At 36.1% G+C, this 20156-nt stretch overlaps 1 protein-coding gene across 2 annotated transcripts in view; it reads right to left on the bottom strand.

Moving 5' to 3' along the window:
• Nucleotides 1-257: 257 nt before the first annotated feature.
• The window catches only part of LOC117333121 (carboxypeptidase M-like), a 31416-nt gene continuing 11517 nt past the window's right edge, over nucleotides 258-20156 (bottom strand). For both annotated transcript variants that reach the window (XM_033892257.1, XM_033892258.1), the window contains exons 2-9: nucleotides 19723-19909; nucleotides 15552-15649; nucleotides 12047-12219; nucleotides 6862-7046; nucleotides 5474-5641; nucleotides 4515-4670; nucleotides 2959-3104; nucleotides 258-1677 (exon numbers count right to left, since the gene is read on the bottom strand). In XM_033892257.1, the coding sequence (XP_033748148.1) occupies nucleotides 1504-1677; nucleotides 2959-3104; nucleotides 4515-4670; nucleotides 5474-5641; nucleotides 6862-7046; nucleotides 12047-12219; nucleotides 15552-15649; nucleotides 19723-19906 (1284 nt within the window). In that variant the 5' untranslated portion in view covers nucleotides 19907-19909 and the 3' untranslated portion in view covers nucleotides 258-1503. The remainder of the gene's footprint in view (nucleotides 1678-2958; nucleotides 3105-4514; nucleotides 4671-5473; nucleotides 5642-6861; nucleotides 7047-12046; nucleotides 12220-15551; nucleotides 15650-19722; nucleotides 19910-20156) is intronic.

Here is a 20156-nt window from a genome sequence, read left to right as displayed (position 1 = left end):
ACTAAATTCACAGTAACATAAAAATATAAAAAAAAAAAACAGTGAAATATGTTGTATCAAATCTTCAGTACATAAACAAAAGGCCCATGGGGCTTAACAGTCACCTGAGTTCTGAAATAATTCAGTCGATTTGACCAATTTTTGCCCCACCCACCTGCACCTGAGGGTCAGTCAGGGCCGCTATGTGCATCAAACATCATTCCATACTGTTAATTCTTTTGGTAAAGCACCTTAAGACACTTTTTTACTCTATTTTACCTTATCTGGGTCTTGACAAGATGTTTTTTGTAATTTCATTCAATTTAACCCATTTTTTTTTTACACAACCCTCCAGGCCCTTGGAAGGAGGGTATATAATTCACAATTTTGGTTGCACATCTTTGACCCTGGAAGCATAGGTTTCAATGAGTATGGTCCAGGGGTTTCTGAAAAGAAGTCTAAAATGTAAATTGTTTTTACGGACCCATGATTCATGACGTTTGACGACGGACAAAAGGTGATTAGAATAGGTTAACATTCATTTTGTTGTTTCAATAATGAATTTTCACATCAACAAGTTTTGGAAGACAATTACTGAATTATGGAAGACAATGGTAGAAATGAAGGTTGGATCACATGTTGGAGGTAGAAGATTCAAAACTGTTTGACTCATTTGAGTGAAGTTTGATTCACAACTGATTGACTCATTTGAGTGAAGTTTGATTCACATCACTCTGACTCATTTGAGTGAAGTTTAATAATTCACAACTGATTGACTCATTTGAGTGAAGTTTATTTCACAACTGATTGACTCATTGAATGACATTCAAGTTTGAGGATATATATACTCAACTCAACTGAATTTGATTCAAATGGGTTATCTGTTAACTCTCACCTGTAAACTCACATATAAAAATGTATAGTACATGCATAATTTGATTGTTGCTACGGCTCCTCACTTTAACATAATTTTTCTTGAATAAAATATTTCCAGCTTAATAACGAGTAAATGTCTGATTCCATAAAGGATTCAGAAATGAAGCAAATAATTCAGCTTAATTAATGGCACATATTTTTCTATGATGGCAAAAGTAACAAATTAGTAAAAATCACTGATAATTGATGCAGACGAATTAAATTGAATGAAATATTCCATTAAAAATGAGTTATTTACAATTAAAAATTGATTAATTTCACATTAAATCTGAATGATTTGCTATTGAAAATATTTCCATTTCAAATGAAAACCTTGTTAATTTTTGTTATACATCCTGTTATTTTTCATTTAAAATCCCATGAAAAATTAGTAATTAAATTTTCATTAAAATACAGCTAGCATTAAAATAATCCCATTAATCATTCATTAAAAATCTGTTAATCTGTATTTAGAAATCCCATTTATTTCCCATTAAAAATCATGTCAGCCCCATTATTTCATTATTAATCTCCCTGACTAAAAGCACAAATCACAGATATGCTGGTATGTAATTTTACAACAAGGAATCCTATTGGATAATATTTTCATCACAACATCACTATGACAACAAGTGCACTTGACAACAAGAAAAGACAACTGTGTAGTATTTGTCCTGAGTTGATTTGCCCTGATGTGCTGCTAAGGACTATATCAAGCCTCGTTGGCATATTTGGTTGTATCGTGAAGGATCTGTTGGTCTCACCAAAATCAGCAGTCTTTACCTGAAAAGTCCAAATTTTTAACATAAACTAATTAAACAAGAAATATCTTTAAAAAAAGATAAACGGCATAGTTTTAATGCTGGTGAAATTAATCAACGAACTAATGCGTTTACGGATGGATAACAAAATTATATCAGTTTGAATCATTTTTGGTGATAATATGACTGCATTAGAATCAGGAATATAATTGTATTGATGTGTCATTTGAAAAGATAAATCCACTTATTCAGCTTGCATTCAATCTTAACTTTGTTTCTTTTTTAACTGCATATATTTTATTTTGCATTTACTGCTACATTGACCAATCACATACTTCATCTTGACCAGTAACGCCACCTGTCGCGGAATATCCAGGGCCAAAATAATATTATATGTCTATTCCGAAAAAGGCAGAAATTGACACAAATTGCCTTTACACACTAATTGGTTTCAGTAAATCACTTCTATTTTGATGGAGATTCATTTTCACCTTAATACGCAAGGAGAGTCAAACATAAATTCAAATCCTTCACAAGTTTTTGAACAAAATTAAAACATTTAGATGACGGCCAAGTTATCCGTTACTGATATAGCAGTTCATATAGAGTTAATGACACTAATATCTCATCACTAGCGATTCTAAAGTCATTTTGAGATTAGCGTTTGTAAATCATGTAATCGCAATATGTCTGAAGAGGTAAGTTTGTGAAAAAAAATATTCCCGAAATCTAAGTGATTTACTGTAGATAGTTATTACTGTAGGGCCAAAATATGGTAAGTAAAATTAGAAAACATCAATTAAACGTAATATTCCAAAATTGTAAAAATATTTGTTATGCTCATGTACATAAAGTAATAGGACAAATGTGGCCATGCACTGATGAAAAGTCTAGAAATGATGACAGAACTAACTGCCTTTTGACCAGTCACTATTTAGTAAGAATGTAATAATGCTGTCACAGACATGTGGTTAAACGTCCATCATAAAAATGGGTACAGGAAGCAGCACATTTACCTGGTCCCCACATCCCACTCGAGGTGCATATGGCCAAGATCTGACTGTCCTAAGTACTCTAGAAATTATGTCATTGAAAAAATGCCAATGTATGTTGTATTACCAGGAAGTAGGATATCAAAGGGAGATCACTCACCTATAATGTTGTAGTTACCAGGAAGTGGAATATCAAAGGGAGATCACTCACCATAATTTTGTAGTTACCAGGAAGTAGGATATCAAAGGGAGATCACTCACCATAATTTTGTAGTTACCAGGAAGTGGAATATCAAAGGGAGATCACTCACCATTATTTTGTAGTTTCCAGGAAGAAGGATTCTCCAGTATTCACCATGTGCTGTAGTCTTAAACTTAATGTTGTCTCGTCCTTGGATGCTAAGTTCTGCTCCCTCCACTGGTGTCCCGCCTGCCGTCTTTATCAATCCCCGAACACCTGTGAATGTTTTATAGAGTGTGAGGCCGGACCATCGTGTATATAATGTACCTAACTGTAATATGAGAAATTAAGCTCAAATTATGTGGGTTTTTTTTTTTTAATTTTTTAAGAAATAAATGCCCCTTCTGTCACATTGATGGATTTTCAGTATACATGTACTTTATCAATGTATTGGTGTTATCATTTTCATAATCATTGTCTCCATAACTCTTTACGTACTCATTCAAATTTCGCGGTCGCTACCGGAAGTGAATGCTGGGTAGGTCCTTTGTACATTGGAGCATATGGCTATTACATCAGACGTCGATAAAACGATATTTTACTGTTGTGTGATGCCTAATATTAAATTAAAATTATCGTATGGACCGAGTTCTGAGTACAGAAACTCTTTTACCCAATTTTTCCTTTGAAATACGGCGAAATCACCAGGCAGAATCACGGGAAATGACATGTTTATCAGCACATGTGTCACACGTGTGCAAGTAATCACGCAGCCAAAACATCGTTTTTTCGTTGTATAAAAATATTTTACATATTTCTTAATTATTTTGATGATAAATGTTACTCAATTATATATATCTTCTATCTTTTTTAATAGCTTTATTGTGTTTAACTCCTCCACAATATCGCAGAAAACGAAAGTAAATTTGAGGCCGCCATTTTGTAGCTATGTAAACACTCCGGCATGAACCGGCAGATTATTTGAAATAGACAAACTTTATGAACGAATATGCTTCTGGTACGTAAAATAATTCATCAATACAATATTTACATAGCTTAATATTTCTTAAAAACATAATTTCCGTGTCAATTCCTTCGTATGACTATGCTGAACCAGCAAGTAATATCAACATCTTTCCCGATGTTTTCCGACGATTTGAGTCGTCACAAAGGATGGAAGGCATGTTAATTGCGACGTGTGTAGTCGTCATGAAGGATACAAGGGCACGATTTTGTGACATGTGTAGTCGTTGTGAGTACGGTAAGAGTTAAAGAAACTATGGTGGCATACAGCCTTAACTCAAACAGCGACCTTGACCTTTGTCCAGACAACTCCTTTATGTAAGTAAGCAGTTTACTGAATTGATATGGCCAATGGGTACTGAAGAGGAGGATATGTTTGGAGATCATTTTTCTAAACTTGATCTTGACTTTCAATTTTAAAGATATTCACAAACAACCCATTTATAAAGTCAGCACTCCATGAAGCTTCAGGAGGAAGTGGATTTGGTTCACAAGAACTCAAATTATTGTTTGGAAATGAAGGTGAGTTGGACAGATGGACAGGTGGACAGATGACAGATGGACAAATTCCCTGTATTCTGGTTCAGCTGGAGGAAAACTACCTGGTAAGCTCAGTTGTATTCAAATACTTTGGACAAGGAGAAAGTTTTGTAACCAGCGTACCCATGGTATTGGCAAGCATCAGGTAATTGATAAGGGCATCCCTGTTCTCCTCCCAGAAATTTGGCAGTTCTCTGTGTGGAGGATATTTACAGCAGTCTTGTTCAATAGTAACCTCTAGGCACCCACCATGTATATAATTGTAGTCCTGCATTCCTCCTGAAATGGGAAAACATTTCATTTTTTCTTCACATGTCTTGAAAATATTAAATTTACTTAATTTTAACAATAACAAGAGGGATCTTTGTCCTGTGATAGATTGATCTTTTCTTTATTTTTCCCTCCTTTCCTCTTAATCATTTGATAATCAAAACAAAGTGACCCTGAGCTCACATAGATATACCTCCACCTTCTTCATCAATAACATAAATCTGTCGATGGGTTCACGAGATATGTGAACCAGCTTTTTGGAAAGTAGTCAAGTGCTCCTGTCGGCCATTTTGTTTTTTTACGATCAGTCATCAAATTCGATATGTACATCTATGGACAATGGGGAACCTACATCAGAAAAAAGGTCCATCAAAAACTTTCTGACAGCATTCTGACAAAAATCAGTAAACTTCAACCTGTCAAAATTCAAGATGGCCACTTGTTGGGTCTTTTTGTTTCCAATATGTACGAAAATTCAATAAGCAAAACAAGGGACAATGGGGAACCTACATAAAAATTATAAAATCTGAGGAAGATCAATAGAGCACTTTTGTGAGAAAAAGTTGAAACAAAATTCAAAATGGCCGTCTATTTTCTCAGAAATAGCGGTAACAAGAAATGTTTACGGTCAGAAGAACAGAACTCGGACCGCAGACAAAAGGGCGATTTGAATAGGCCATTGCTGAAAATTAAATGTTAAGATAACTGTCTCAACTGCATCATGGTGAATTTTGAAAGCTTAACAACAATCATACATTTTGAAATCAGAATGTATGTACTTGTCAATGCTTGCACTTTCCAGAATTTTGTACCTCTCATTGGGTACCACATGGCTCCATTTGTGATTCCGTCGACAAAAGTCTCCCCACAGAAGTCTCCTTGGTACATGCGATGATGGGAAAAGCTATAAACCCTAGAAACGTGCTGGAAAATATCATCATCCGGGCAAGGTACCAACTTCGTCGCAAAAGACTGAGATGCTGCAACATCAATTGACAAAATTATATGTATAGACTCTAAAAATTTTAACCATTGTTTAATTTAAGGCTGTATGCTACCTTTCACATCATACCTGTGATTTATGATATGATTTAAGGCTGTATGCTACATTACACATTACATTTGTGATTTTGATTTGTGGCTATTATTTAAGGCTGTATGCTCCATTACACATTATACCTGTGATTTGTGATTCGACTTAAGGCTGTATGCTCCATTACACATTATACCTATGATTTGTGTTTTGATTTAAGGCTGTATACCACATTACACAATATACCTATGATTTGTGTTTTGATTTAAGGCTGTATACCACATTACACAATATACCTATGATTTGTGGCTATTATTTAAGGCTGTATGCTCCATTACACATTATACCTGTGATTTGTGATTCGACTTAAGGCTGTATGCTCCATTACACATTATACCTATGATTTGTGTTTTGATTTAAGGCTGTATGCTACATTACACAATATACCTATGATTTGTGTTTTGATTTAAGGCTGTATACCACATTACACAATATACCTATGATTTGTGTTTTGATTTAAGGCTGTATACTACATTACACAATATACCTATGATTTATGTTTTGATTTAAGGCTGTATGCTACATTACACCTGTGATTTGTGATTGGACTTAAGGCCGTATACCACATTACACAATATACCTATGATTTGTGTTTTGATTTAAGGCTGTATGCTATACCTATGATTTGTGTTTTGATTTAAGGCTGTATGCTACATTACACCTGTGATTTGTGATTGGACTTAAGGCTGTATGCTACATGACGCAATATACCTATGATTTGTGTTTTGATTTAAGGCTGTATGCTACATTACACATTATCCCTATGATTTGTGAATTTAATGATAGAAATAGTTTAAGTGATATTGAATGTACAAACTTATGCCAACAGCTACTACAAGGAGACCACATCTGAAAGTGACCATGACTGTTCACAGGGTGGTAAACCCAATACACAAACAAACAAACAAACCCTTTCAAAATAGGCAGGGTTCACTGTTTGACAGATATCAAGTCCCTGGGCCTCTTGGTTATTGGGAAGAAGTTGTTTAAAGATTTCAGCCATTTTGACCCATGTGACCTTGAATGAAGGTCAAGGTTATTCATTTACAACAAGGGAGGGCATCATCAACCATTCACAATATAGAAACCATCATTCTGATACCTCACCTCCAGGGTAATTATCGTAGGGGTAGTTGACCACCATCGCCCCTCCATGAAGATTTGCCGAGAGGATGAACTGGTATTGTGACAGCCAACTGATGATAGCCTTGGTCTCTGGTTGTTGTTCCATGTCATTAAATTCAAACTCATCGGGGAAATTACGATTCAGGTCATACATGTTGCCATTTGCTCTGTAACATATAAATATGATTATCAATAACTTGTGGATAAAGGGCAAGGGATAACATCCCCTATCACCCGCACCAGAATGTTGATGACCTCACGATGCTTCCCCCCCCCCCCCCCCCCCCCCCCCAGATACATTTTTGTAGTTGCAAATTGCAATTAATAATCAAAGTACTGGAAGTACTGTAAACGAACATTATTGTTTAATGCAAAATCAGTAATCTTCTAAGTTTAAAGTCGATAAATTTACTGATATTGGTTTAGGAATTAATTGCAAATAATTTGAAATGTTTGCAGCTGTTCTGATATGATTGAACACATGCATGTTTCTGTAAGGTCCTAATTGAAATTGGAAGTTTGTTGATCTATCTTGGATGGATGAAAATAAAATATGTCTTTCTTTCGGGAAGGCATCATCAGTTATAATACAGCCAGGACTCTGTGACCTTATTGATGCCAACTTCTAATATGCACTAAATTTAGGCTAGTTCCATCGTAAGTTTAGCATATTTCAACTTAATATGATGAAACACACATAAAGAACTACTGAAAACCAAAACCAGAGCTGCTAATCAAGGCTCGGATTAGGAATGTATCCTATTGAAACTGTACTCAAGCATGTATGGTACTTCAAAACAAAAAACTTGACTCCTTTTGTTCAGGAATCCTTTGATGTTAATAAATCTTTATATGAGAAGATATACTTCTGGTATAATTACAGTATTGTACACAATGTGATAAAGAATAACAACCATACAAAGACTATCTTCATCAAATAATTCAGCAAACAGGAAAAGAAAACTTCAAGCTTCATTTTCAACTTCAAAGCTGATAACGGTTACAGTCCATTCGATGGGATGACACATTCCCTATTTATTGTCCCTTTCCAATGTTGATCATCCAATCATAGTGAACCACACAGTTCAGCAATGTTATTGCACAAATCACATCCTTTATGTGGAGAGAACAGTTTTCGGGGGGTGTTATAAGATTCCATAACTGTGTGCAAATTTGTGAATCATTCCATATCTATATCTATATATATACCGTACGTGTATATATTTACACATATCAAAATTGGAATGACACAGGAGATTTGCAAGTTTAAGTTCACCATCAGTCATAGGAGGTTTATGTAAAATGTTATATTTATTGGGGTAATTAGTAATTTTGATAATATATTTATGAAGCTCTATTCTGTACTTTCTACCAGTGCTTATATTAGAGAATGGACACAATTATATGCTCTCCAATGTCAAAATTAATCATATGTAAAATATTAGGGGTTTATTTGACCGAGACATATTTAAAATTTTTGTAATTATTCACCATTCGAGGCCTGATTGCCGTCATAGTTGAATTACCAAAATGGACCTGAAATCAATATTTTTAAAAGAGAATGATCTGTGACTTGAATACAGTGCAACTTCCGAAAACCGAACCTTCTAAAAACCGAACACCTCTGAATACCGAACGAATTGTCATTGTACGGAATTGGTCCTTCTTTATTATAGTATTAAAAACTTCCAAATACCGATCCCTCTGAATTCCGAACACCGGACTGATTTTGTGTCCGGTTCCTGTTAAAATATACCAAAAATTACTTCTGAAAACCGGCCTTACCTGAGCGATTATGACACGAGGTCAGGCCAGTCAACCGTGAAACAACAACTGTGACGGGTATTGTGTGAAGCCTTATTGTCTCGGGACCTACGTAGGTGTTTTGTACAGGTATCCAATATATACCCCAAGGGGGCATTATGACGGAAGGCCTAGTGTATAATCAACACGACACTTATGAAACAATGCCACACTTCATTGAAGCGCGTCGGTTCGTTTATCTTCTCAATGCAAGTAGAGCTAGAAGCCTGAGTTTCGCATTTAATTTAAATGAGGCCCAAAAGGGGTTGTTTTCGTAAAGAAGCCCGTGATATTTTTTTAGACAACAGCGATGTCGGAAATACGACCAGTATCATCTGATCAATTGTAATTGATATTGAAACAAAACATCTTCACACCCTTTAATATTATTTGATGTGTAAAATATTCCGTATCGGACTATTGGCCCCATCCACATGACGAAGCTTCACCGGATGTAACAAAATGTAGGCCGATCGTAAAGTGTAGTTGTACATGTGAAAATACTATTTAAAACTATTGTTATAGTCATTTGCCTTTCTTATATATTCTGCAATATAAACATTGATTAACTTTCATAATATGCATATTATTCAGACAATCCAAATTGTCTAAGTATGTACGTGCCGTTTTGTAATCGGGTGCATTCTAATAAAACATCGTCCAACCAATTATATCCGGAATTTGACCGGTCATTTTTCGATCAACTTCTCCAAACCGAACCCTCTATAAACCGAACAAATAGCTATGTCCCATGCATGTTCGGTTTATAGAGGTTCCACTGTATTTCATAAAAATAATTTGATACATCGTTTATTCACTTCATTCAGATCTTCAGACACAACATAATTTGTGAAGTCATATATAGAAATATATGAACAATTTTGTTATTGATTTATAATTCACACAAGTAAGCACTAGATGTAAGCTGTAAGTATGTGTACCGCTATCTACTGGCATGACTTTGAGTACAGTAGACTACACTCGCTTTGTGGATATTGACAGGATAACATATATTTACATACTAATTCAATTTTAGAATTGTAACTGAATCTTGTAACAGCATGGCACAAATAGTCATCTGAACATTTGTTGTATATTGAAAAAATATTTAAGGTAAATACATTTTATTAACTCATTTGCTTGACTTCAATTTTCAGTTTATCAATGCATCGATTACTCCGTGTTTGAAGTATGGTATAGTGAGAATTTCAAGTCTTGATCATGACTTGATGAAAATTCTAAATTAACAAATTATTAATATGAATTTGTTTGAAAAATAACACAAGTTCCACAGCAATATTATATAGAGTATCAATCACAATATATCAGAAGTTATAAAACTACAGATAATAATTAACGGCCGAATATCAAATTAAGTGAATATCACAAGTATTTTTGCATTTGTTTTTAGATAATCCGGATTTCCGTCTTTAAAAATTTTTTACCTAGTAGACGTAGTGCATAGTAAACGTAGCCATGTAACAGCTGATTTTAATCAGATTGACTAACATGAACTTAACACCGTCTCAGTAGTTCGTCACAATCGAAAATTTGGTCGTGAATTCGGTATTTTGCAAATTATTTCAAAATACTTCAAGGTAAATGAAAAAAAAAATTCTCGTAAAAATATCGATTTTGGGTCCACTATCGGCCATTTTCGGTAATTCAACTCTAACGACAATCGGGCCGCGATTCGCAAATGAATAATTGATTTAAAATTCGGTCAAATAAACCTCTAATATTTTATATATGATACAACCAGGCACTGCAGAACATATATTTTGGTCAATCCTCTGAAAATAATGCCAGTTTATATTATAAGTAAGCCCCATTTTTTTTCGTTTCGGTATTTCCAAGTCCGCTTCACGTGTGGTCCGTTTTAGTAAATATTCTCGTCTTTGCCGAAATAAAAACAAGCTATATAATTGTTCATTTTAAACATGACAACTGCCAACCACACGTATCCAAATATGTTATTGTTGATATCATCTGAATATTGCCGTAATTATCTGTCACTTCGATTGTAAACCCCCTGCCAAAGTCATGGAAGAATCGACCAATCAAATTGGTTTAACTTTTGATTTCCGTAATCTTGCAGTTACCTCCCTTACAACAGTAAATACGTTCCAAGTATCATAACAAGATATTATCATTTGCATTTGATTTATTGGTCATTTTCGTCGAAGGAAATTGGTATATGGAAATCGATGACAACGTTAACGCTATGACCAGTCACCCTGACCCCAAATGCCACCTAATTGTAAGTCTATACATATGTACAGTTCTTTCTCGCAAACACCGTTAACACGTACAGTAACCTATAGTATGATACAATGTATCGTCTCGTATGCCGTTATTGATATATTTCTTTCTCTAAATTATAGAAATACACACCTAGTTGATAATGATGTAACATTCTAGAATATACATATTACACATTTAAGTAAATTGCAGACATAGTTGCTGACCTGTGCTATACTGTCAGCCGTTTTGGAATGAACACGGAAGAGCAAAACTTTCTAAACATCCGGAGACGAATGCGCCTGCGCAATAGTTGTTTACATAAATATATTGACCTGGAGTTATTCGCAAAGTTCAGGTACATTTAGTCTTAACATTTCGCTAGCGTTATGCATTTCTCAAATTGTATGCATCTTGAAAACATCTACTGAATATATTTAAACATTTTCGGTAAAACTACTATATAAAACGAAGATGTTTTTGCAGGTAAATTATTTGAAGCGTAAGGCAATGGGGGCAGCCATATTTCATTGAAACAGACAGTAGATGGCGTATTGGTGAATGTGGTTACCAAATATGGTCGTATTTCTCAGCCCAGTTCTTGATGGCAATAACCGAACATTAATGTTCGTTTAAAAAGTATAGGGTAGACACAAAAATCCAGGAAGGTAAGAAAACAGAAAAAAAACAACAAAACAGATGAATCAAAAAAGCATGCTGGGTATTACTAAAGTAATATATGTCCCCTAACGCTCTTAACTAAAAGTAGCAACAGTGATCTTTACCCAAAAACCCTGAAACTCGAACATGATCTGTAGCTACTCATACTGAAGTTACATACCAACTTTCACCAACATATCTTGAAGCATGGCCGAGATTTTTTCATTTTTTTTTTTTTTACATGAAAATACATTGTATAACCAAAGGTACCGTTTAATTTGTAACGATAATGCTTTTTACCCGTAACAATTATTTTAATGATTACCGTAATTAGATCTTATAATTAGTTGATATAATATATGTGCTCCCTCTGTACATGTATAGCAAAGATGTGTTAAGTTTTATTAGGTAGGTCAAATGAAACCTTAGTTTTAACTGTAACCTTGACCATCATTTTACGGACCTTCCGTAACTTCCAGAACAGTTTCCTTCGTAAGATGCCTCAAATCCATCCGGATTCATTGTTGGGAGGATGTGTACCAGTGTGCTGTCGAGGAAGGATCGCAGTGTACTGTTGCTGGCGTAATTCATCACAAACTCCTCAATCAAATGCAGCAACATCTCCCTGCCAATGGGCTGGCAACAAAAACAGGAATACATGTTATATGAAAATACATTTATGCATATCAAATCTGGGTTCTTTACAGCGGGCCTTGTCCATTGAAGGAGTAGGGGATAACATTTCTACTATTTCTTCTATAAATTCTGTAAACCAAAAGCTGACACTGGTGGCTGAAGTTTAAATAAAATATTTACCTATAATGATTGAAACATACCGGATACACTGTGAATTTACATTGAACATTTATTTTTCCTCATTCTATAGACCATGTAGTGTTTCAGTAATGACGTCATTATATGACTTGGCAGAACAATCCTGTTGACTAGACTATCAGCTCAGACCTGTATAAAAAAAATATAACAGGAGAGGAAAAATGCAACGACCAGACAGGGACTCGAACCTGGGACCTCCGAATTCTTGACGGATGGTCTAACCTTTTAGACTACCTGGCCAGTGGCGTTCATCCCAGTCCAGTTCCGCTACATTCCTCCCTCATTCAACAAAGTCCCCAAAGACACACAAGAAATATATCACCTCTGTGGGTATTAAGCTGGGCAGCAAATGTAACAGGAGAGGAAAAAGGCAAAGGCCAGATTGGGACTCAAACCTGGGTCCTCTGAACTTAAATGTTCAACTAAGCCTAGTTCTGCTACATAGCTACCTGTCTATAGAGGCCAGATTTGATTGATCTGTGAGCAGTCAAGCTCCGCTACATAACGACCTGTCTATAGAGGCCAGATTTTATTGGTCTCTGAGCAGTCCAGTTCCGCTACACAACTACCTGTCTATAGAGGCCAGATTTAATGTGTATCTGAGTAATCCAGTTCAACTACAGTGGACCCTCGATAATCCGAACACCTTCGTTCCCAGTCCAAACCGTCCGGATTACGAGTTTTCCGGACTGCCGAATTTCGTGTACCAGGTCAAAAAAATTGTCGTGTAAGAGTTATCTCCCTTGATTATATACAATCCGGGACGTTTCATAAACACGTCTAATTGTCAGACTTTTTAACAATAAATATACTTATGTTTCTGATATGATTCTTGATTTGTTTTGTAGAAAGTAAAAAATAAACTATGTTTTTAAAAGAACATGTAAAGTGAAAGTTGTTTTATTTATAGCGGGCATATGTGACCTACAAACAACACACATGTGTCACGTCCCGGAGGTTCACAAACAAGTAGAAATTACAAACGTTAAATACCTTAAATAAAATTCCCGGATTTTACAACTTACCGTCAGTCCATGTTTTTTTTATGATTTTTACGTACCAGAAACCCCAAGCTATCTATTTAAAAGTACGCGACACCAGCGAGAACTACCCAAGATGTCCGATAATTATTAAACCCGTATTCACTTAACAATGTGACGCTTAGTTAAGTATCAGACGACTATTGACAAATTTGTGAGTAATCAACCCAGTTCTTGTGATCACTGCTTAATACGTAAATGTGTATGTAATTAATAGCATGCATCTTTCAATGAGTCGTCGTTTCACGTAACGGTGTTACGAAGCCGATATCCGTGTTTACCCAATACAAGTGTTAATGATGTTAATTACCGATCATAAATTTATTACATGTATTTGAGATTGGATAGGTCGTGGAGAAAAAGCAATGTACCGTTATAAAAACAAAAGCTACACATTGTAACACAGGTAAACACCCGGGGCTATGACCTGGCAGCGGTCGCTATGACTACGCACAGTGTCAAGCGATAGTCTGTACAGCTGTCGACACGGGTGTCTTGCCCCGACATTTTTTTCTCCTCGTGGTGAAAAAATCGTCCGGATTATTGAGGGAAATTTACTAATGAAAAGTACGTTCCGTTCCCAAAATGGGCTTCCGGAATCGGAATCCGAATTTCCGGACTGGTGAGTACAAATAACGTTACGGAAATCCGTTCCCGTGCATTTCCGTCCGGACTGTGAGTTTTCCGGACTATCGGCGTCCGGATTATCGCGGGTCCACTGTACACAACTACCTGTCTATAGAGGCCAGATTTTATTGATCTCTGAGCAGTCAAGCTCCGCTACATAACTACCTGTCTATAGAGGCCAGATTTTGTTGGTCTCTGAGCAGTCAAGCTCCGCTACATAACTACCTGTCTATAGAGGCCAGATTTTGTTGGTCTCTGAGCAGTCAAGCTCCGCTACATAACTACCTGTCTATAGAGGCCAGATTTTGTTGGTCTCTGAGCAGTCCAGTTCCACTACACAACTACCTGCCTATAGAGGCCAGATTATATTAGTCTCTGAGAAGTTCAGTTCCGTTACACAACTACCTGTCTATAGAGGCCAGATTATATTGGTCTCTGAGAAGATCAGTTCCGTTACACAACTACCTGTCTAAAGAGGTAAAATTTTATTGGTCTCTGAGCAGTCCAGTATTGCTACACAACTACCTGTCTATAGAGGCCAGATGATATTGGTCTCTAAGCAGTCCAGTTCTGCTACACAACTACCTGTCTATAGAGGCCAGATTTAATGTGTATCTGAGTAATCCAGTTCAACTACACAACAACCTGTCTATAGAGGCCAGAATTTATTGGTATCCGAGCAGTCATTATAGGCACAGACAATGGCTCAGTATCTTTTTTTTATCTCTTTACCATGTTTCTCCAAAATTTATGACTGGGGACAAATTACAAGCATTAGTAAAATAATCGTACACGACTTCAACATGATAAAAGCAAATAAAGTGCGGGCTATCATAGATACTGGTATACCATCACCCTCCTCAGCAATAAAATAAATGATAAATTTGCCCAAGGCTTCATCAGCTATCTTAAACATACCTGATAAGCTTTTTACTTTGAATGTTGGTCAAGTGCGACCTTTGACCTTTAATCTTAATTGATTGACAACTAAAATCTTATCGTATAGAATTTGATGGTCTGATGTTATGGTGTGCATACAGACTAAATCTGTCCAGGGATATAGTGTATACATAGAGAATACTATAGCTTTCACTTGGAGCGGTCAACGGCACCGAATCTATAATAGGAAGTAGTAATGAAAAATATCCTGCCCTACACTGGGGTTCGAACTAGCGACCATTCGCTCACAAGGCAAACATCCTACCACTAGGCTAAATTGAAATTCCCGCTAGTCTGAGCTAGTAAGGTGACCTGATATTCCCAACTTTTACAGTAGTAAATCTGTCGGATAATGAGATATCTTGGACATACAGACAGACACATGTACACTCAGACACACCATGGGATTACTATGACACACCAGTTTACTGAATGGGGATGGATGTAATTATCGTATACAGGAATTAGCATGTACGTTAGAGGGCATCAATCAGGATCTTTAAAATGTTTGTCATTGATCATTTTTACCTCATTGCCATGCATGTTACCAACATACTTCACATTTGGTCTCAGCGTCACATGACTTTTAGGGTTCTTTCCAACGGCTAATACCCAGAGGTCACGACCTATAAAGAAGAACATCACAAATAGAAACAATATGGTAGGAAACGCAGACTTCTGGTCAATACTTCTGTTAATACAAAACAACCAGATCTCAGAGGGATATGCCCTACTACTATATAATCTTCATTAGATCTTTCCAAGTTTGAACTTTTCTGTTCTTTTATATTGTTTTCTCAGTAACTTTTTCCATCAACATGCTTTATTGACAAACTCTATTTCCCAAAAAATGATGAACATGCAGAATTTGGGAAAATCAATTGGGTGTTTTTGGAGAATACAGATAACAAACTTCAACTGTTAGAATCAAAGATGGCCACCTGTTGGCCATTTTGTTTCCAAATTGGTCTCTAAATAGATCTTGCACAACTAAGAACCAAGGGAAACAACATATGGAATTTGAGTTGAATCCATTTTACACAGGTTTAGACTATTTAAGCATTGATGTCAATTTTTACGCAGATTCATACAGTTTGCAAACAAAAATTTGTTCATACCCTTATGAAACTAAAAAATAATTAACATCAACGCTAATAATTAATTTTTGAAAATAATTTTCTAATTTAAAACATGCTTTATGTACAATTTTACTGGTTTTATATGGGATTCTTTTTCTCAAATCAATACGCAACATCAATTGTCGTATTGTGACGTCACATTTTTTGCGCCATTCTCGGAATTTTTTTCATAGTGGTATAAAAAAAAATTCTCAACGAATCAGAAAGCCGCATTCTGCGTACAAACAATGTAAAATTAATTATGTACTTGTAAAAACCTTTTTTTTTTTGTATTTACATGTTCTTGTAATCACATCAAAAATGTTGTCAATATTGTAGGTGGTCGTTATACACAGGTTAATAGTACATACTGGTATACAAACCTTCCACACTGCAGCCAATACTGCAGGTGGTCCTTATAGACAGAACCTCCACACTGCAGCCAAAGTTTTATGCAGTTTTGCAATTTAATCCCTCCATACCGCGGCCAAAATATTATGCAGTCATTATACAAAGGTTTATAGTATATACTGGTATACAAACCCTCCATACCGTGGCCAATATTGTAGGTGGTCATTATACAAAGGTTTACAGTATATACAGCTGAATTAATCCGACACTTCAGTCAGTATCGTAGGCGGTTGGTATAAACAGGTTTATAGTATATATATACTGATAAACAGTTGATACTGTAGGTGGTCAGTATACACAGGTTTATAGTATATATACTGATAAATAGTTGATACTGTAGGTGGGTCGGTATACACAGGTTTATAGTTTATATACTGATAAATAGTGGATACTGTAGGTGGTCAGTATACACAGGTTTACAGTATATATACTGATAAATAGTTGATACTGTAGGTGGTCGGTATACACAGGTTTATAGTTTATATACTGATACATAGTTGATACTGTAGGTGGTCAGTATACACAGGTTTATAGTTTATATACTGATACATAGTTGATACTGTAGGTGGTCAGTATACACAGGTTTATAGTATATATACTGATAAACAGTTGATACTGTAGGTGGTCAGTATACACAGGTTTATATTTTATATACTGATAAACAGTTGATACTGTAGGTGGTCAGTATACACAGGTTTATAGTATATATACTGATAACAGTTGATACTGTAGGTGGTCAGTATACACAGGTTTACAGTATATATACTGATAAACAGTTGATACTGTAGGTGGTCAGTATATACAGGTTTATAGTATATATACTGATAAACAGTTGATACTGTAGGTGGTCAGTATACACAGGTTTATATTGTATGTACTGATAAACAGTTGATACTGTAGGTGGTCAGTATAGACAGGTTTATATTTTATGTACTGATAAACAGTACGTTCTGTAGGTGGTCGATATACACAGTTGTTTTGGAATATATACTGATAAATGATTGATACTGTAGGTGGTCAGTATACACAGGTTTATAATATGCCCTGCTATACAAACCTTCCACACTGCGGCTAATACTATCGGGGTGGGTATACACAGGTTTATGATATGCACTGGTACAAACCTTCCACACTGCAGCTTATACTATAGGGGTCGGTATACACAGGTTTATGATATGCACTGGTACAAACCTTCCACACTGCGGCTAATACTATAGGGGTCGGTATACACAGGTTTATGATATGCACTGGTACAAACCTTCCACACTGTGGCTAATACTATAGGGGTCGGTATACACAGGTTTATAATATGTACTGGTACAAACCTTCCACACTGTGGCTAATACTATAGGGGTCGGTATACACAGGTTTATAATATGTACTGGTACAAACCTTCCACACTGCGGCTTATACTATAGGGGTCGGTATACACTATACAATTATTGCATTTTGTTTTCGGTGTACACGAGACTATACGGACCTGGGCAAGAGTTTGTTCATCGAAGGCCTCGATGAACAAACTCTTGCCCAGGTCCGTATAGTCTCGTGTACACCGAAAACAAAATGCAACAAGGATGGATAGTATTGCAACAGCAATACAAAGTCCCCTGCCTGAACCAGGAGTGCAACTATTTATTTCCCATTTTTTAAACTATGTGTTATACTGATCACGTATACCAAGTTTCGTTAAAATCGGAGTAGTACTTTAGGATTGTCCGGACACGCCTCAACCAATGAGAAGCCAGCAGCCATTTTGTAAAATGAATTTTTGAAGAAAAATAATACGGGATGCACAACTACATGTTAGACTGATCATGTATACCAAGTTTCGTTAAAATCGGAGTAGTACTTTAGGAGGAGTTGTCCGGACAAGTCTCAACCAATGAGAAGTCGGCGGCCATTTTGAAAATTGGTTTTTCGAAAGAAAAAATGTGGGATGCACAACTACATGTTATACTGATCATGTATACCAAGTTTCATTAAAATCGGAGTAGTACTTTAGGAGAAGTTGTCCGGACAAGCCTCAACCAATGAGAAGCCGGCAGCCATTTTGAAAATGAATTTTTGAAAAAAAAAATGTGGGATGCACAACTACATGTTATACTGATCATGTATACCAAGTTTCGTTAAAATCGGAGTAGTACTTTAGGAGGAGTTGTCCGGACAAGTCTCAACCAATGAGAAGTCGGCGGCCATTTTGAAAATTGGTTTATCGAAAAAACAAAATGTAGGATGCACAACTACATGTTATACTGATCATGTATACCAAATTTCATTAAAATCTGAGTAGTACTTTAGGAGGAGTTGTCCGGACAAGCTTCAGCCAATGAGAAGCCGGCAGCCAGAAAATTGGTTTTTCGAAAAAACAAAATGTAGGATGCATAACTATATGTTATACTGATCATGTATAGCAAATTTCATTAAAATCGGAGTAGTACTTTAGGAGGAGTTGTCCGGACAAGCCTCAGCCAATGAGAAGCTGGCAGCCATTTTGAAAAATGAATTTTTGAGAAAAAAAATGTGGGATGCACAACTACATGTTATACTGATGATGTATACCAAGTTTCGTTAAAATCAGAGCAATACTTTAGAAGGAGTTGTCCGGACAACTATTGCGTGACGGACGGACGGACGGACGGACGGACAGACAGACAGACAGACGGAGGGTAAACCTATAACTGCTTTGTAATATGACCAAATAAAACAAATGAATAACAATTAATTATTAATTTACTATAATGTTCGAAGTCCGATGACTGACCTTTGGCACCCAAATATTGCCTAAATAATTTCGCAGCGACAGCAGTGTTGCGCGATTGGACAACAGGGAAGCAAAGATTGCAGAACTGTTCGTGCTAAAAATAGCACGAACCGGTCGGCAATGTGAAGGGAATTTCCCAGTCGAGTTATTTTTAGCACGAACAGGTCTACTCACAAACAGGTGCTGGAGAGGAAAACATGAAGTGGGCCAATGAGAATAAAGCAAACACTCAAGTCATATTACAAAAGTTTTTGATATGTACTGATACAAACCTTCCACGCTGCAGCCTTATACTATAGGGGTCGGTATACACAGGTTTATGATATGCCCTGGTACAAACCTTCCACACTGCAGCTAATACTATAGGGGTCGGTATACACAGGTTGATACTATGCCTTGCTATACAAACCTTCCACACTGCGGCCAATGCTGTAGAGGTGGGTGATATCAGGATAGTTCACACTCAAGTTCTGTAAGAATGAGGCCATGGCAGGCTGCCTGTGATACGTGAAGTCCAAACTTGTCACCACCGACAGCGATATCATCGTCATGGCAACCGTAACGCCCAAGCCAAGAGAAGAACTCCACTGCATTTTCTAGTGTTGAAAAAGAAAATTAATTGATATGTTAATTTTACGAAATGTTTCTTGACACTTTTGCTTTAATTGACCTAATACATTGAAAACAACAATACCAAACCGATCATGTGAATATTGTCATAACGGGGAAAAATCGATAGAAATTTCTCCTTTGTTGTTTCAAAATGATTTTTCTTGGTATTGTGATAAAACTTTGAGTATTCAAATATTCAAGTTAAGCGAGTTTAAGGGTTTGATTATGATA

This window comes from Pecten maximus, chromosome 8 (genome assembly GCF_902652985.1).
Source record: "Pecten maximus chromosome 8, xPecMax1.1, whole genome shotgun sequence".
Lineage (NCBI taxonomy): Eukaryota > Metazoa > Mollusca > Bivalvia > Pectinida > Pectinidae > Pecten > Pecten maximus.
Note: the sequence above shows the minus strand (reverse complement) of the source record. Positions and strands in the feature narration are given on the sequence as shown.